At 41.1% G+C, this 20,172-nt stretch overlaps 1 protein-coding gene across 6 annotated transcripts in view; it reads left to right on the forward strand.

The window, feature by feature from the left end:
- The window catches only part of CARM1 (coactivator associated arginine methyltransferase 1), a 127,496-nt gene that overhangs the window by 21,178 nt on the left and 86,146 nt on the right, over positions 1 to 20,172 (forward strand). For all 6 annotated transcript variants that reach the window (XM_044419304.1, XM_044419305.1, XM_044419308.1 and 3 more), the window contains exons 2-5: positions 5,050 to 5,175; positions 13,792 to 13,898; positions 14,689 to 14,793; positions 18,843 to 18,953. In XM_044419304.1, coding sequence (XP_044275239.1) covers positions 5,050 to 5,175; positions 13,792 to 13,898; positions 14,689 to 14,793; positions 18,843 to 18,953 — 449 coding nt within the window. The remainder of the gene's footprint in view (positions 1 to 5,049; positions 5,176 to 13,791; positions 13,899 to 14,688; positions 14,794 to 18,842; positions 18,954 to 20,172) is intronic.

Below are 20,172 nucleotides of genomic sequence, written 5' to 3' on the forward strand. Positions count from 1 at the left end.
AGACAGGATATACATATAATAAATATGTTCCAACACAGCAACTTCTGGCTCTGCAGCAGCAGCAACAAAGCTTATTTGTCAGCCCTGATATAATATTGTGGGAACAGGAGGCTAGATACTAACTTCACACTTGAAAGGAAGCAAAACTCTGGGTGGGGAAAGCATGGATCCAGCTCTGATGTGAAAATGCTGTGGTGGCCTGTTTGAATCCCTTGAATTCACCAGGCATTCAGCCCTTTTGTGTGATATGTATGGAAGCTCAAGAAACATCTGCTGCCTCTTTTATTGCTCACAAAGAACCTAGAGGCCCAGCTTGACAACCTAATTAATGTACATGGGAGACATTTGACTGAATTACTTTCAAAAGCAATATCTTGAAAAGTCAGGGCTCTCTTTGTATGTCCTGAATTGTGTTCTTTGCAAGGCATACAGATGCTTTTGGATTTTTTATCACCTCCTGGTCTTTAGCTAACCCTTACCTTTCAGTCAAATTCAGTCTAGGGCTTTGTTCAGGTCCTGCCACAATAGAAAGTACATTCCATGCTGTCTTTCACTGGAGAAGAGTTTCTGGTGTCTTAACAATGTGGTTTCCATATATTTTAGTTGTTAAGTCTGAGCAGGCTAGTGAATGGCCAGTCAAGTAGATTATTTACTTTTAGCATATGTTTGCACATGCCTATATTTAGCACCCATCATAACCTGGTTTCAGATTGTATCTGACAATGAAGTCTATATTCATCTCTTAAAACTGAATCCATTGTCTCCTACATAACATTATAAAACCTGACCAAAGGAAACTTGTCTTTTGAATCCAAGCATGTAAATGACGCACTATTTCATAAACTGAATTTATTATTGTGCAAATTATATAGACTCTGACAGCTAAGCAACAAACTTTTACTTCCTCTGTCATAGAGAAAGCATTTCTTTGTGGTAATACTAGTCCTGGGTTTCAAGAAGTTATGGACACTTTGTCTTCAGACCAGTAATGTTGGTGGCCTTACAAGTGAATACAGAACCAAACATAAATTCTTGATTTCATAATCATTCTCCTAACTTGATATAGATGCTGGAGAAGAAGCTACTGTTAGGACAGACAGAGGTGTCAAACAAAGGTATATTTTATCTCCCTGCCTGTTCAGTCTGTACAGAGAAAGTATCATAAGGAAAGCTGGAATAAGATCAGAAAAAGGACTGAAAATTGGCAGAAGATACATTAATAATTTAAGATATGCAGATGATACCATATTATTGACAGAAAACATTGAAATGCATTGAAACAATGAAACTGAAAGAAGAAAGCAGAAAAGGACTGCAGCCAAACATTAAGAACAGAAAAATGACTACAGAAGAATTGCATGACTTTAATGACAGGAATGACATTGAAATGAAATAGTGAAAGAGTTTTCATACCTTGGCTTAATCATCCATTTGAAGGAAGACTGCAGCCAAGAAATTTGAAGAAGATTGTCAGCAATGAAAGAACTAGAATAGCTCAAGTGTTAGGCTATTGCACTGGAAAGCAAGGCCAAGAGCATCCACATTATAGTATTCTCAATCATGGTGTTCAGGTGTGACAGCTGGATAGTGAAGGAAGCTAGCTGGATAGTGAAGGAAGCTGGCAGGAAAGAAGAGTGACTGACAGAAATGAACAAGTGGGTCCTAGATCAAAATCATACCAGAACTTTCCTACAGTGACTACAGGGAGAGCAACATCTGCATTGATCCAGTGACCTTGTGTTGGCAGCTGGAACATGGGCAGCAGGAGACAAGGCAGAGGCAGTGGAACCAGGGTAGCAGAATCTGAGGCAAAACAGAGTCCCAAAGCCTCAAAGAGTTCAAGTCATAGCCACAGAACCGACCAGGGTCAGGAATCTGAAGTGTATGTACCAAGGCAATCTAAGGATGCAGTCACTGAGAAGCCAAAGGTTGAGAACCAGGAAGACCAGTGGAACAGGGTTCAGGTACCTCGAGGCGGGATAATCAGGCAGGGTTGAGGAGCACTGAAACTGTGGCAAGCAAAGCTGGGTATGGCAAGGTGAGACGACAAGGCATGGCACAACATGATACAACAAAGCAAAGATGATGTTACAGCCAGGCAAGGCATGGCAGGAACCAGAGGTACCATATCAGGCAAGATGCAGGAGCTGAACCAAAGCTAGCAGGAAGACCTGCTTTGTTAGTGCAACATGGCAAGATATGGCAGGAACCAGATACTGTAAGAGTCAGGCAAGATGCAGGAGTTGAACCATAGATAGCAGGAAGGCCTGCATTACTCAGCTGAGATAGTGAGGCAGGATTTGGGCCAAGCAAGATGCAGATACTATAGCAAACAAGAGGACCTTGCTCTTAGAGAGCTCTTTTCCCAGGACTCCCAGCTGGTGCTTGGGACCATTCTCACAAATACTGAAGTATGCATTCTGGTTCTGGTCAACAACTGAAGGTCCAGAGCAGCCCAGATCCTCACACCTTGCAGTTGTTCCTGACTTAAATTCTGCCTCACTGGAATTGTGGTCACATAATTGAATTAACATCTTGAGGTCAAATCATTCAAGACTCTTACCAAATTTAGACAACGCTGCAGTGGCAGCAGGCACCACATTACACATGCAACCTCCAATTGAATGTTGCTGTGTTGTGCAACCGTAAAAGTAACTATATTGCATATTCAAAATAATGACTGGATGCACCACAGCCTAACTGTGTGTTAAATAACCCATGGCATTTATCATATAAACAACAACTCTACTTAACAATTAGCTTGTCAAGTCTTCTAGTTTCCCTTGCCCATGTCTCAGGTACCCATCTAGGAAAATATTTGTAGATCTGATTGTGTTGCATCCTTAGCATTTATTTCTCAAGTGGGGCCAAGCCATGATAGTAGTCAGGCACATAATGCTCTTTGGAAGCGTGTTGACCACTCAAGAAGGAGTACCAGAAAGCTATAGTAACAAGCAGCTGGGTCTTGACAAACATTATGGACTAGGCCAATGTCAAATCTGAGGTATAAGAACCAATTAGCTGTTTCTAAATACTGGTTACTTTTTAGTAGTTCAACAGTGAGTAGCCTAGTGAGTAGTTCTAGAAGTCTTAAAATATTCTGGAGATATGCATTGTTGCTTTCAAAACACTACTGCTGGGAGTCATCCAGTGAAACTGCTAGTAGACTTAAGATAACCAAAGGAAGTATTACGCACAGCATACAATTCTCATACAATTTGTAACAGTAGTCTTTAACTTTAACTTTAAACAGGTCTGAATATGTATGTGTATCATTTGCTGTAGTCACAATATATGTATGGATCTTCTGTGTTCAATGCATGCATTGTATAGAGGCTGATTGGGAGGAGCAATGCTAGAGCAGTGAATCACCTAGCACATAGCATTTTTTCTAGATAGGTGATTAAGGCTTTATTTTCTTGTTTTATTTTTCATGATGTGTATGTACGTCTCTCGTGGCATTCTAAAGTACCCACTGGCTTTTAGGCTATAGAGGCATTACTGGCTCTTAAGCTATAGCCACAGAATTACAGCTTTTGGGCTAAAGTTTCCTTTAGCAGGTTAAAGAGCACTGAGAAAAAAAAGGAGCAGTCTTTGGACCAAAGTAGAGTAGGTGATGGAAACCCCATGGGAAGTCAGGTAGTCATAGAGCAGGGATGACCAAACTGAGGCTTGGGAATCACATGCAGCTCTTTCAGTTTATTTTGTGGCTTGCCACCTGTGGGTGTCCATGGGCTTCCACTTGCTGCTTGCTGTCCACAAGTACCCTCTTGCATCTCCCAAACATCTGACATTTACCATATGTGGCTTTTCCATCGAGCAAGTTTGGCCAGCCCTTTCATTAGGGAAGGGAAAATAAAGCATTTGATGTTGTCTGAAGAATTGCATAGCATTTGGTGCTGTAAAAATGCTCTACTGCTTGCTTACTGTTTCTGACACATTTCAGACTTTAGTATCTGTGGCATCCTTCCCCATTCTGTGCCTTTTCATTGTGTTGCTCTGCAACTCCTGGGAATTACAAGTCCAATACATTTGGAGTGCATCAGGTTGGGGAAGCCGAATCATATTTTTAAGCTCTGGTTCTGGCATGGCATCTGGGGAGCAATCACTGGGTAGATGGGTGAGTGGATGTTTGGAAACATGAGTTCTTTCTGAACATTTCTCAGAGCTTAAGAAAATTTGGAAATACACAGTAGGAACAGTTTGTGATCAGAGTTGTAGACTTACAAGATGCGGACTAGGGTAGGAGTTAGGGGAGAAAGTGTGTGATTCCTGCAACAGGTGTCTACATTTAAAGAAAAAGTTAATGTGTGTGAAATGCAAGAAAAGTAGGCAATGCATTGCACAAATCTGTCTTTTCTGAACTTTGATGAAAAGTGCCCCCAAATTATTGAGGCTTTTCATTGCAAGCAGGAGGGTTTACAAAGCTGTTGAAAAGTATCTGTCCCAGAAGCAATACCCTGTGACCAGTATAACCATTTCAACCTGCTTGACAGTGGTTACTTGATGCTTTTATATTACTGTGTACCAGTCGTAATGGCCATATGTTACCTCCAAGGTGAGAGGCAGCATGCCTTTGAATGACAGTCAGAGGGGAACAACAGCAGTAGGGGAAGCTCTTGCCCTCATGTGTTGAGTGTGGGCTTCCCATTTGATGACTCTTTAGGAAACAGGATACTGGCTTAGGTAGGATTTTGGTCTGATCCAGCACAACTAGTTTTATGTTCTTTTTGGCCATCAGTAATGCTAGATTTCTACTATCTTAAATATGAATATTGGTTCACTCTTCCCCAGAACTTTTCAGCACTCTGATTTTGGACTTTTTATAGACTGGTAAACAAAGATAGAATTTCTACAGACTGATGGGCCAAAAGGGCACAGTTTGGTGGGAGCTGTAGATATCTTAGGTATTGCACAACTGTGGTGCGTTACTGTAAACTTGCCTGCCTGTCCAGAGAAGAATGTAGCTCATATATTCCCTCTGAAGAAAGCAAAAATTTCAGCTCTTGAATAAGTTACTAATGATTTTCTTTTATTTTCCCTTCACAGAAGATGATGTTTGTGTGTTCAAGTGTTCTGTATCAAAAGAGACGGAATGCAGCCGAGTGGGCAAGCAGTCCTTCATCATTACACTGGGATGTAATAGTGTCCTTATACAGTTTGCAACTCCAAGTGGTATGTCCCATTTATGTTTAATCTGCGCAAACATGCTGCTCAAGATGCTGGGAAACTGCAGCCTTGCTCTGGTAGATAGTGATAATGTCTTCCCATTAATGTCTGATAATAGCATTTCCTTTCTGTGAAGGATCCTTATTTATTCTCCTCAAATGAATGGCTCTTGCAGTTAGGAAAGTTGTGAAATGTTCAGCTCAAATTTATCTTCAGATTAACTGTAAATGTCTGCTGCTATCTTATCTTTACTAAACCTACTGAATGGTCCCCACCCCTGTTGATTTAGAAGGTATGGAGATGGTCCCTGGGTGAACAGGAGTTGAGAGAAAATATGCAAAATGTCTGCAAATGTTGGTTGTAGGGAGAGGGACTGTTGCAGAAAAATGGATGTATATGTAATGACTAATTTTACTTTACTTTTATTTGCCACTTTTTAGTCACAAAACATCTTATGTATAACTTAGACTGTAGATTTTAAACACACGTACTAGGGAGTAAGCTCAATTGAACGCAGTAGGACCTGCTTCTGAGTGAACATACATTATGTACTTCATTTAATATTCTTGTATAATGTGATGTTAAAACGTATACATTCAGAAAACCATGAATATATCCAAGCTTGGAGGTGAAGTTGCTGCAGTTTCACCACTTGGTAAATGGGCAATGTAGGGAGAAAGGAGATGAAAACAGTATATATCAAAATGGTGGTATACCAAAAGTTATTGTTTGTGATCTCTGTGCTTCGCACACGTGGGCTTTGTGTGCAGCGAACACTGATTAATTGTTATTAGGTGGGAGCTCAGCCCCTAGGTACACCCAGCTTAAGGGAAGGGCTTCCAGTGGGACCTCAGCTCCTCTTCAGCCGCCATCATGAACACATTGGGAAGCTCCTTCTCTACTACTAATCTCATGAACATCCTGTGGCAGGCCACCAAGTGCCATTTTGTATGACCATTGTCATGCTGAGCTACTTGAATCCATTCACCATGGACCTTATACCTCCACCTTGGACCTGTCATTTCTGGACTGAGGTTCTGATTAACCTGCCAACATGTCTGCACCCACATGTGATCTTCCACTTGGTTCTGAAGACCTTGGACTATTTTCCATCCAGGTCCTCCATGTGGCACACAGCTTTGGACTGAATCCCTGACAAGAACCAAGTAGAGCAAAAGACCCAGTTTTTGAGGTGGTCTATGGTGAGACCTCAGGACCAGTCACCGTACCACTCTTACTAACCCTTCTTGCTACAGTACGTTGTGAGTGGAAAGTACCAATGTCAGTAGCGCCCTCACCACGGCAACTTGAAATATCTACAAAGTCCAAGAGAGAGAGATGCAGAGTTTCTTTTCTTTTCCCAACCCAACTTGATTATTTTCAAGGCTCATTGAGAAGAGAAAACTCTGCTTCAGCAGATAAAGGGGGCAGATGCCTCGATTTTGTCAGGTGCCACTTTTATTCTTCTGCAGCTCTCTCTATCAAAATGGCAAACTGCCAAGCCACTATGGCCAGATACCATCTAATGATCTGGGACAGAGTAACATCTTTTTACTCCTTTCTCCCCTAAGATGCCCAAGACTTATCCAGTGAGATTAGAAATGAGGCTACTTACCTGGCTAGACAAGAGATACATACAACTAAGGTATCAGGCAGAATGTGGTGCCTGGAACATGGCTGGTGCAGTTGACCTCCATCACTTTGCCTAGCTTCAGTCCTCTGGCCTCTCTGTCAAGCAAAAACAAGAATTGAGGACGTACCTTTTGACGGTGGAGGCCTGTTCCACTGATGAGCACATGGACTTAGTTCACAAGCTTAAGCATGGAACTTGACCAGACTCTACAGCTGAAAACTTACACCTCTCTTAAGTGGAACATTTCTCTTCGGCTTCCACCACTTGCCATTGCCCCACCACCCAAACTACACTTCAGGACCCTATGACTTGCATGCGACAGGTCTGTAGACTCCAAGATGACTCTAGGAGACATCTGTGACTCTTTCGTCAGTCTGTACACTCCTCTAGTTCATATTTTCATCATTGCCTCCAGCTGTTTTTCTACTCTTGGGCTGCCATCCCCTTGGATTCATAGGTAGTTCCATCATTCTCCATGGATACTGTATCAAGTTTGAGATGCTCCTCCCCCTCACCAGTTCCATAAAGAAGACCACCTCCTCTGAAGCTCGCTCTTCTTTATTCCAAAGGGGAGCTATACAACAAACACAACCTGGAACTCCTGGTTTTTTTTCTGGGTACTTCACAGCCCCAAAGAAAGATGGAGGACTTTGCTCCATCCTTGATCTCAGGGGTGTCCATCATTACATTAAGCCTAAACAATTCAGAATGGTCTCACTCCAATCCATCCTGCCATTACTATGTAACAGCACTTGGTTCACGCCCATAGACCTTAAGGATGCTTATGTTCATACTTCTGTTGAAGCATCCTACAGGTGCTTCCTCTGTTTTCAAGTGGGGGATGAACTGTTTCAATTTCCTGTCCTGTCATTTGGCCTAGCAACTGCTCCCTGTGTTTTCACAAAAAGCATGGCTATCATTTGCACCCACCTCCATCTCAATGAGGTCCATGTATACCACTATTTAGATGACTGGCTCATTGTCACTCCATCCAAAGAAGCCTCCATACAGGCTACCAATTTCACATGTACCCTGCTCAACAAGTTCTGCCTCTACATTAATACAGCTAAAACTTGTTTTTCTCCCACGCAGTTGATCCATTTTATTGGAGCACACCTCAGCTCAGTCTCAGCAAAGGCCATCCTGTCAGCAGACAGGCTGTCTTCCCTCACCAGTGACATTCTTTGAATTATCAACAGACATTCCACCACTGCTACTCTGATCCAGTGTGTTCTCAGCCTCATGACCTCATTGATAGCTGTTGTCCTGCTGGCTTGGTTACACATGAGACCTCTCCAGCTCTGGTTCCTGGAGTCAATCAACATCAGAACCGAACCTCATTCTACCAACCTTGAGTCTCCCTTTGGATTTGTGCCTCCCTTCATTGGTGGACAGACAAGGCCAACATTTGTGGGAGTCCCCCCTTTCCCCATGGGAACCACAACTTACTGTAAACACAGATCCTCCCTGTTTGTCTGGGGAGCCCACTGTGGTTGTTTTATGATGCAAGGCAAATGGGACGCGCAAGAAGCTTTATGCCACATAAACTTCCTGGGACTTCTAGCTGTACGGAAAGCTTTACTCACCTTTCAAACCATATCAGAATAATTACAGACAACATTTATAATTGCTTATATAAACAAACAGGGTGGAACCAGATTATCCCCTTGTTCTTCTCACCACAAAGATCTGGCACTAGTGCATCAGTTGACACACCACACTCTCTGCAATCCATGTCACTGGTACTGACAACATCCTAGCTGACACTCTAAGCAGAACCTTCACACAGTGTCATGAGTGGGAACTTCATTGTGCTGCGGTACAATCCTTGTGGAACAAGTGGAACATCCCCCAGATAGACTGACCGCTTTGCTACACAGCACAACACTGTTTGCAGCTGCTTCTGTTCCAGAGCAGGCATCAGCACCAAATCAATGAGAGATACTTTCCTTCTACAGTGGAATGGGAACCTGTTCTATCTCTTCCCCCCCGTTAGCTCTGGTTCTGATGGTTCTAGCAAAGATCTACCAAGATTACACTCCATTCTCATAACACCTTGATGGCCCAGACAGCACTGGTCCCTCACCTTCTCAGTCTCTCCAGAAAACCTTTATTCACCCCCCGCCTCCTTTGACCTGATCTCATCTCTTGGGATCAAGATATAGTCTTCTCGATGTGAAAACTCTGAGACTTACTGCATGGAGGATCTGACCATGTGCTCCTCACTAATACACATGCCCCCACACTTCAACATATTCTTGATGTTTCTCTCAAGCCCTCCACACATAATTCACACAACTCTAAATGTTCAGCCTTCTCTACCTTTGCTTTTAGAGCATGGCTTTTCTCTGGACATAGCTTCTTCTGTCCATATCCTAGTATTTCTCAATTCTTTGTACAAAAAAACTCAAAACTCCTCCTATTCATGTTCATGTAGCTTCCATCTTTGCATTCCACACTTCAATTCAGTCTTTTTACATCCTCTTAGGTGGAAGTTCCTCAAAGGCCTCCTAAACCTGACCCCACTCTTTAACCAACCCACTCCTTCCTGGAGCCTCTCTGCTGTTCTACATGCACTCACTAAGAAACCATTTAAACCTATGGCTTCTTTCCTTATCTCATGGAAAATGGCCTTTTTAATAGCCATCACCTCTGCTCATTGGACCAGTGAATTCACTGTTCTTTCCATTGAGTATCCCTATTTCATCTTTCATAAAGACAAGGTGATATTCTGCCCTGATCCCACATTCCTTTCAAAAGTAGTCTCCTTTCCACATCAACTAGTCTATTGTCCTCCTGGCTTTATTTCAAGCCCTTTTCAACCCAGTATTGCTAGCCCTCCATTTCTTGGATGTTCATAGGGCTTTATCCTTTTACAAATCCATGATGTTCTTGGACTTTATCCTTTTTCAAAGTTCAATTTAGATGCCGGGAAGTACTTCCTGACAGTTAGGACTCCAAGGGTATGGAATGGGCTTCCACGGGAGGTGGTTGAAGACCCATCAGTGAGGGTGTTTAAGGATAAGCTGGGCATGCACATGGTAGGCATGTCATGAGTGGAGCCGGCTGGAGCTGAGGGTCAGACTAGATGGCCTGGGAGACCCCTTCTGACTTGCTCTGTTTCTGTGTTTCTAAATCCAGAACTCATCTCATCAGACAATCATGGAAGTTCACACCAAGGGTTTCCCAGCAACGTTCAAAGACTTTCTAAATGGATAGTTCGTGCCATATTCCTAGCATATGAATTCTCTAGCCTCCCACAGTCAGGCCCAGTCAGAGGACATTCCATCAGGGCTGAAGTGGCCTCCATGGCCTTATAGGCAGGGATTTCCACTACCAATCTATGCAGAGTGGCAACATGGTCAAATCCTTCAACCTTTATTTACCATTACCGTCTTGATGTACAAGCCAGAAAAGACTGCATCTTTGGCAGAGCTGTCCTCTCCTTTCTACCCCAATGAACACAATGAATAACATCTCCTTCCTCTGAGAAGTAAACTTGCCAGTCACCCCTATGTGTGATGCACAGAGACCATGAAGAATAAAGGCAGGTTCCTTACCTGTAACTGTTGTTCTTTGACTGGTCATCTGTGCATTCACGCATACCCCCCTCCCGCCAGGATCCCCTCTCGTGTCACTTTTGTGACATGACCTTGACATGTCTCATAATAAAATGTACTGGATGATAGTCATATTCTCAGAACTGAGGTCTTGGTAGGAGCCCCTCCCCTCACGCTGACCAGGCTCCCACTAAGTAATTAATCAGCTTTGGAATTTTGCAAAACAGCTGCATGCATGTGCACAGAGCCCATGTTTGTAAATGCGCAGGTGACCACTTGAAGAACAACAGTTACAGGTAAAAAACCCTTCCTTTACATAAATGTATGTGTAGAACATCAGATGAACAATCCATATAATAATATGATGAATTGACATCATAGCACCAACAAATATTTTATCAGAGTCCTTTTACATTTCTCCCATCTGTGGACCTTCCTCTCTCTAGCAGGACTTGGAGAACATCCATACTTTGATACAAAGAGGACAGCCATGGTAATCCTCTGCTTGCCTTGATCAAATGTGTTCCTGTTGATAGGCCATCCCCACACACTAGTCAAAAACCCAAGAAAGATTCTATGTCAAAGCAGCTTGACTGTCTCCAGGATCTTTGGCTGGTCATCTGTGCTGTCTTTCCGTAGAGCTTTCATTATTTGTTGATGTGGGGGGAATGATAGTTGGCTACTCGAGCAATACATTACAGTCTGCTTAGGAGATGAACCTATTTGGGATGTTGAAATCAGCAGCCGCTCCACCTTTAATTTCTGTATTTTATTGAGGGCTAGGAACTTGGGTTTCCAAATGAAAGCTCAGACTTGTGGGGTGCAAATTCTGCTCTAGTTGTCAAATTCTGCATGGTAAACAGAGTGATGTGGAATGGGCATAGATTGGTTTTGACACCATTAGCCCACCATGGAAAAAAGAGGTAACTTGGTACCAAATATTGATATTCCATTTATGCCAAATGGCTCCTCTTGTGTTTGATTGAAAGAAAAGGCTTTAGCACGTAAGGTTATGAATTTGATGGACTGTCATACTTGAGATGGTAGGTGGAGAATTTTATGCTTCTCCAGATTAAAATAAATAAACAAGGAGAAACTTCCCTATTGTAATCTTATGGGAGTGCATACTGTATGTCACTTGTTTTTCCCTCACATTTTTGTTTGAGTACCTGCATTCAAGAAGGGTGGAGGGATTATTGAGAGCAGGTAGGGAAATGTGAAATGGACAACAGGAGTGACTGTAACAACGGAATTTGATTTGTGAGTAGACATGAAAAGAACACAGGAAGTTGAGATGGGATGGAATACCATCCTTATACATTTTGGAGGAGGGCAAGATCTGAAGATTCAGGGGAAAGTATTTTCCTAGTTTTTCCTCTAGGAATGTTTTTGTATTTCTTCCCAAATTGAAAAAAAAGATATTTTTAAAATAAAGAATGATGAGTGAAATGGTTAAGGCAATATGTGTCTAATACAAAGACTGGATACATAATATTTCTGGAAATTTTGAAGCCATGGAAAAATGTTCTTTTAGTCCTGTCTATAAAATTTCCATGCATCATTATGTCTTTCATTCCTTACTTAAATTATGAAGGGTCTGATGTATCTCTTCCTAATAAAAACATATAGGGATGCTCCATATCATGCTCGTTTGAGTTTTGTTGTACAGAGTCCTGGTTTTAGGCTTTCCTAAATTCTGTAGCAGTCCATTTGCAAAGTTGAGACCCCATGGAGAATCAAGAGGTTATCCTTCTACAACATGTGATGGAATAATGTGTGAATTATCCTACCTGTATTACTTTAAAAATGAGGTTCTGAAACTGACTGGCACAGGATTTAATATAGTTCCCAGTTGGACTTTATCATTAGAGAGTGCTGCCTCAGCTAGAAAACTTGTGACTAATGGCATCAAAATGAACCCTCTGTAACTCTGAAGAAATTTAGTAGGCTGGTTCCTATGGTGTAAATATGGGGTTGATACCACCACTAAATGCTTTCAAAATGATCAGTAATTGAGATGTTTTATTAGGGATGAATATTTACAAATGAGAATAAAATATCACGCTTCAAATAATAGATTAAGAGAGAGCAATCCTATAGTTTCTGGGGGAGTATCATAGGCTATTACAGTGACCATGTCTGCTACAACCTTGACTGGAGTGAGGAGGCTGACCAGAACCCTCCTTTATGCCCCTCAGAACCCTTGCAACTGCTGTTGCAGGCACCACAGTGGAAGTGGAAGTTAAAGCTTTGGGCTCAGGTGAGGATGCAAATGGAAGGGGACAGAGAAGCAAGGCACCTTAGGACCTGCAGCTCCACTAGATGTGCTCAAAGGGACTTGAAAGAGGACAGCATATATGGGATCTTCAGTACTGAAATGCTCCTTTAATGAGCATAATATTGCTCTTTCCAGATTTTTAAATTAAAAATGTTTCTATTCCAGTACTTAGAGTCTTTCTTAGCTAGACAAGCTGTCTGGAACTTTTCCTTCAGATCAGATTCCCCTATATTTCTTCGAACCAGTTCCTCTCAAACAAGAGCAGGCTCTGGCTTCTAGGAAGATTCAGATATTTTGAGTACTACTTTCTGATGTTCGTTTTGAATAACCATAGCATAGGAATTTAAAATGTGTTGCATATAGGTTGTTTGCACATGAAAATATGTTTGATATGTTAAATCTACAAGTATAGTTTATTACAAAATAGTTAAAGAATTTACTGAAGTAATTTTTAAATATTTTTAAATTTTATGGAGCCAGCCAAGTTGTAAATAAAATATTTTATGTCCCTAACATAAGAAAGTCTATTTGGATCTGTACAGAGCACTGAAAAAGAAAAAGAGCATGTTTATTTTTCAGTTCTTCCCACCAAATTTGGTTTTGTTTTTGTTTTTTTTTTCCAAGTGGGAAAAAGGTTTTTTCCCAAAATTTCAAGAAATTTTATATTTGTAGCAGGCAGTAACATGAGTTTATTAAATGTGGCTGTACTGATGTCTTGACACTAATATAAGTAGGGAATTGGATTCTGTGAATTTCCTCAGGAGACAATTCAAAGCACGGAACTTTGCTTAGACCCAGATAGCCCTGGATATATTTATAAAGGCAGCCTCAACTGTGACCATTGGATGCTACATGGCCACTGGGATTCTCTTGCTTTTTTGTTAAAGCTGTGGAACGTCATGCTGCCATCAGGAGCAATTGCTCTGTTAACAGCACTCACCGATTTAAAGCTAACAGGATAGTCCCTCCCCTATTCAGAACTTGGAAATATGCAAAGCCCTCTCTGTTGCTGGAAGGTTTTACTCTACCTGCTCCAAGTCCGAATCAACCAGCCTGCTAATCAAACATTTCCTAAGTTCTGTGTTCCTTTTGGGTTGCGTCTGAACTTTGTGTTTTGAATGCTAAAGGGAAAATGCTTGGTTTCCTTTTAGATTTCTGCTCATTTTATAATATCTTGAAAAACTGCCGGGGCCACAACATGGAGCAGTCAGTTTTCAGTGAGCGCACAGAAGAATCATCTGCAGTGCAATACTTTCAGGTAGGTGGGTTTAACAGTGGGTTTGTGTGTGTGGCCATTGTGTAAACTCCTTTTGTCTACTGCATAGTAACATTATCTGCAATTTGAAGTCTAAAAAAGCTTGGGCTTGTTAAATAAGATAATTGTGCAAATTGGGATTATGTGCCTGTTTGCATTTTGTTTGTATAAAGCATGTGTTACTATTAAATGTTGCTCTTTAATGCTTTCTGATGTTAAAGCAGAGAATGAAGGAGGAGGGTTGGAATTCTGCAATACTGTAAGTGTGAATAGTGTGCTTAAAGCTTGAGTGATGAGACAATGTATCAGGCTGCCTGCTGGAATCTCTCAGAGATCATTGGTGTGCTGTAAATTAAACATCAGGCGAAATGATCAAGATGCAAGGCTTTTCTTGAAACCATAAGAACATGTCTCTTTGTAAAGCTGTACAGATTCCTAGGTGCATGCCCTAATCATTAACAGTGTAGGATGAAGTTCCTAAAACAAAGATCAGCAAAGGTCTTGTACATAATGTGTGTTTGTTTGTTTGTCTGCTTATTGAATTTGTATGCTGCCCCATAGCCCAAGGGCTCTCTGGGCAGCTCACATATCTAATATTTTCAAGTGGTTTCTCCAGCTCTGTGGAATGGAGTTCCACTGATTTAGAGATAGTTATTCACAAGCTTTATTGGTATTTGGAATAAGTACATTTCCACTGAAAATTTCCTAAATTTGTGGGACAATTCTGGTAGGGTTTTTTCCCTAAGGAAAAAAATGTGTAGCTTTAATGGAGGCTCTTTGTTTTCCCTTTCAGTTTTATGGATACTTGTCCCAGCAGCAAAATATGATGCAGGATTACGTCAGAACAGGCACATACCAGAGAGCAATCTTACAGAATCACAGTGACTTTAAAGATAAGGTAAGGAGAAGGATCTAATTACCCTTTTTGACCTGGATCATATGTAACAACAAATTCTAATTTAATTATCCATGGTTTGTTGACTCATGGGTTGTTACATATGAATACAAGCTATTTATTGTGTTGTTAACAAAGAGAACCCATGGTGTGTTGTTGGGTTGTGAACTGTGGGTTGTTCAAACCATGAGTTATTAAGTGTAAATTCAGAATTGTGGGTGGGACAAGAGTGGTCAAAACCTAGTCTTTTTACATGCCAAGTATTATGGTGCTGCAAAGGCAATTGGGATACGTTAAGGGAGAGGGTGGAGGAGGGAAATAAATCACCCAGGTACTGAGAAAACAAGCAGTGGTTTTTTCAGTCATCTGATAGACAAACCCTGGGTAGGGCAGCAACCTGTAGTTTAAAATAAACTATGAGTTTGTGTTGTGTGCAGTAAAGAAACTCAAAATTGATTTAATTATCTGGTGTTCAGTAACTGAAGGTCTAAAAGGAGTTAACAATAGAAGAGAAATGTATACTTTTTTACTCAAGCCTTAGTGTGCTGGTAAAATGGCAGTTAATGTCGCCATTAAGAGGTAAAAATGAAACCAAGCTATGTCCTTATTTATTTACTTACTTATTGATTTAAAAAAATATCCTGTCCTATATCTGATCAGGATCTCAGGACAGCTTACATTAAAAAATATAAAACAGTAACAAGACAAAATCCACAACAACACTTGAATAAAATCACAGTATAAAAATACATAGTAAAGTCATTCTAACCATTAAAATACTGGAGAAATAAAAAGGTGTTAGCCTGATGCCAAAATGAATAAAGAGTCCTCTGAGGAATGGGTTCCACAATCCTGGTGCTAACACTGAGAAGGCTAGTCCCCTAATAGCTGCTCTCCTAGCCTCTTTCAAAGAGGACTCCTGGAGAAGGACCTTGGCAGATTATCTTAATGTCCAGGCAGGTGTATATGCAAGAAAACACTCCTTCAGATATCCAGACCCTAAACTGTTTAGAGCTTTATACATCAGCATTAGCACATTAAATTGGGCCTAGACTTCATTTGGTATCCAGTGAAGGTGGTAAAGGATTGACATTGTGTGATCTTGTCTGTCAGTCCTTGTTAGCATCATGGCTGCTCTATTCTGTATCAGTTACCTTATGTAATGGTAGGATTAAAATTGGTGAATAATTGAACCAAGAATGTTTCTCAGACCTAGTGGGGTGATAGAATGTTGGCCACACCAAAGTTGATTGGTAGGGCAGGCTGCCAGGGGGGTTTGCTGCCTCAGGCAGCTCTCCAGACAATGTCAGGAGGTGCTGGTGAGCCTGAAGAAGGCATTGGTCAGGAAGAAGAGCGGCTACATGACCAGGAGTTCAAGTGGAGAGCATGTGAGGCAGAACTTGAAATCAGTCCTACTGGAGTAGCCTTGGGAGGAAGCATCTGGAGTTTGAGTGTCTGGTGATGGCAGTAGTCTGAAGACTGAGCAGCTGCTGGATCAAACTGAAGACTTCAGGAGAAATCTGGTGAACAGCATTGGACATTCCAGGTTAAAGTCAAATGAGACTAGAGAGAAGACTGCCTTTGAAGTCGTCATTGTTAGGCCCATTGTAAGTGGGGTGGAACTTGTTAGGGGGTTTAGCTTAATGTTGGTTACAGTAACACCTAATTGATTTTTTAAAAACCAGTTTACATATAGTAATATTCAAAAATATTTTTAGTTTTTTTCTCTTTTTTAATGAGATACTTTGTTTTTATTTACTTTCCTGATACCATTGACCTGTTCTTGCTCGTGTCTAATGACCTTAGGGGAAAAGGTTTATTTAAATAAAGGAATGTAGTTTAATGGTAGCAACAGAGGGTGAAGGGGAAGGATTGCCCAGTAGTGAGGAGTGATTCTCCACATTTGCGGATAGGGATGGAGTTGCCCTAATGTATAGGCAGAGACATCTCTCACTAAGTAGAGATTCTGCATGTGTGTGAATCAAACCTGCTTTTGCATTTCAAAGGAATGTAAGACTCAGGAATGAAGCAACCAGGAGCCTTAATTTACCTCCTGAAAATATGTTTGCAAGTTTCATACTTGGACCACATTTTGTTTGCTCAATCAGTTGTATTTAGCATATTTCAACAGCAGTACACATTTTATGAATTGCCACTCAGTTTACAATATTAAAAGGAGTGTTACTGCGTAAAAGCAGTTAAGGCTAATAAAAATCTGAAACAATTCACCATTCAACAAGCACAGTTTTTAAACTTAAAATGCTATTTACATTAGGGAAATGAGCATAAACTATATTGTGTAAGTTTTCCCTCCTCTGTGATTCTTGTACACTTAGCTTCAAGATTCACATCCTCTCTGCAGGGATTCTAAACCTGAATTCTAAGATATTGTTCCTGAATATCACCACCAACTTCTGGCTGAAGGAGGAACTTCAGGATGACTAGGAAAGAAATTCTGAATGACAGTAGACTAGAGTATGTCACCTGGTGAGGCTTTATCCTTTTAAAGGCTTTAAAGGCTTTAAAGGCCTGTTCTCTGATTTGATAAACAAGAGGACACTGCCACCAAAGAGGCAGTTTTGGGATTGAAGAGGGCAAACAAATTCTTAATCCAGAGAAGTACTGTGCATACAACAGTCTTACCTGGATAAAAAAATGTGAACAGTTTTGATTGTAATGCCAGATATGTGGAGCTATGGAGGTTCTGCTCATGTGCCCATCAGTAAGATTATCAGGTTTGTGGGCACAGGAGATAGGGCCTTTTCTGTGTAACTGAAATGAAGCAGTCCTTGATTCAGTAAAGAGGAGACTGACAGGTTTTAAAGGAAAACCTTTGTCAAGGAGAGACTGAACACCAGATCTGGTTTTAAACACTATGCATGTAACATTTATTCTATGATATAGAGAATCCAAAGGTATAAGAATACAAGTTCAACAATCATCAGCGACCATATCCAGAGGCTTCATTCACACTCGCATTTATCCAGTGCTCACACACAACCAATAGACCCTCCTCCAGCATTGATCAAGCATTGGCAGGGAGTGTGGGCGACCAGTTGCAGCGCTGTTCTGGCACACACGGGAGCTGGAAAGCACGGGCATTTTGTACCTTAAAGTTAATTCTATCAGCTCCGTCCAACTGGATCGAACAGTGAACTCCTCTGAGAAGAGCTGACAGAACATGCTGGTCTTTATCTTGAATGCACTCACTCTTGTCACATTCCATTGTCTCTCCAGATGGTACAGGGTGGGCTTATCTTACCTGTTATGTTCCATTCTCCAACCACTCCCGGCCTCTCTGTTTTGCTGACTCAGTCCTGGTCAGCCTATAAAGCTTTTTGATTCTCCATTTTCTTCTGGGTTTTTAAGTCTTCAGGAACCCATGCACACTGTTAACACTCCGTGGTGAAGCCCTCATAGTGAATCAGGTTCCCTCATTACCTGCTTTTAAACAAGGCCTTAAGACCTGGTTGTTTTAAATTTGCTTTTAACTGAAACTGCTATTGATTGACTGGTGTGGAGATGAAGAATTTTTATGTATGGTAAGATGGATAGAATGTTGGACTGGAACTCAAGAGATTTGGGTTCTAGTCCTCATTTGGCCAGGAACACTTGGTGACATTAGGCTAGTAATGGACTCAGCCTAACCTGACTCACAAGGTTGTTGTGGTGAAGATAAGATGAAGAGGAGATAAATTTGTAAGCAGTCTTGTGTTCCTTGCAAAACGTATTGTAATGATGGTTGCTGTTATTGTGCTTTCTTCTTACGGATATTTTTAGCTTTGCGCTGGGTTTCAAAAACATTTTCTCAACTGCCCTGAGAATGTTCGCTGCCTGAAAAGGCAGTATGCAAACACATTAAATAAGAAATACAGCTTTCAAGGATAGACAACTTTCAATCTCCAGAATTTTGCAGTTGCCAATAAAAGATGGCTTGGGTATAATTCCTAGTTACATAACAGGTAAAAGGTTATTTTGGAGGGAAGAATTTGTTTCTGTTCAATGTTGTGATGACTATGGCTGTGGTTTTGTCTCCCCACTGTTTCCTCCAGATTGTATTAGATGTTGGCTGTGGTTCTGGCATCCTATCATTTTTTGCAGCACAGGCTGGAGCAAGAAAAATCTATGCAGTAGAAGCCAGCACAATGGCTCAACATGCAGAGGTCAGTGAAGTTTCATGGGTCAGTCTCTGGCACTCCACCCTGATATGGATTACAGATGCTCAGATTTTGCAGCTAGGAAGGTTGCCACATTTCTCTGACTTGAGATGCTCTCTTTCTACAAAAAGTCAGATTTTTTTTTCAGGGAGTAGTATAAGATTTTTTGAATTCAGATTTAAAACTTATTTTAAATTGGTTGTTTGCTTTCACCCTAACCTATTTCACAGGGTGTTTGTGCCACATTGAACATTTTGTTGTTAATCCTGGGTTATTCAGCAAAGCAGATGCAAACAAACCAGGATTGAGAACAACATGATTGATGAAGGGTTATATGTGAATTGTTCAGCCCTCAACATCTCAGAGTTCCAGGGTGATTCATCATGTCTAGCAGCCAGGATTTGGGCATTCTTGAGTTTAGCAAAGCAAGTACAAACCAGAACTGATGAGCACATGGCATGCTTAATTGTTCTCACATGGTCCCACAAATGGTACATGTTGTACAAAAGTGAACCAAATCCATACCTGGTTTTATCACTGGAGATGATGGAACTGAATCAAAGGCTGAGTTAGTTTTGAATCTGCATATATTCAAAATGCTGGTGCAATACCTCCAGTTCACAGTGTCTCAGAGGTCAGCTTGTTGTAAATAGTTCATTCTAGACCAAAGGAGACCTTTAAATCCCTTTAGGCTATTTAGTAGTGTTTGCTCGACTCCTGTTAGCATCTGGGAATGCCTACAATTTGTACATTGGAAAAGGAGTTGCATTCCTTGTGCTGTTTGCTTTTATTTTAAAGGGGGATGTGGCATATTCTATACATTGCATCTTTAAATTGCCAGACTACAAATGGATTTTGTACTTTATATCTCTAGGCTCTAGGTTGTTTAAACAGGCAACCCCTGCAGTGTGGTGAGGGGCCTTACTCTCTATGTCATACCAGTAGTTTTCAGGGCCTACAATGACACTACTTTATTTATATTTATACTTTATTTATATAAATTCATATCCTGCCCTACTGGTGCTTATCAGAAAGACGAGATATACTGTCAAGTTCAACAGGGAACAGGGTGCCAAATAAGCCAAGAAAGCTTCACACGTTGGTTCGCCTCCTCAGTCTGAGCTGCTTGCTGTTTACATCCAGAATGAATTCCTTGGCTGAACAGCTTGCTGAGCCGTCCACTTGTCTCCATGTCGCCATCTCTGATGATAACCTAAGTAGCAAC

This window comes from Varanus komodoensis, unplaced genomic scaffold (genome assembly GCF_004798865.1).
Source record: "Varanus komodoensis strain SLA01 unplaced genomic scaffold, ASM479886v1 scaffold101, whole genome shotgun sequence".
Taxonomy (NCBI): Eukaryota; Metazoa; Chordata; class Lepidosauria; order Squamata; family Varanidae; genus Varanus; species Varanus komodoensis.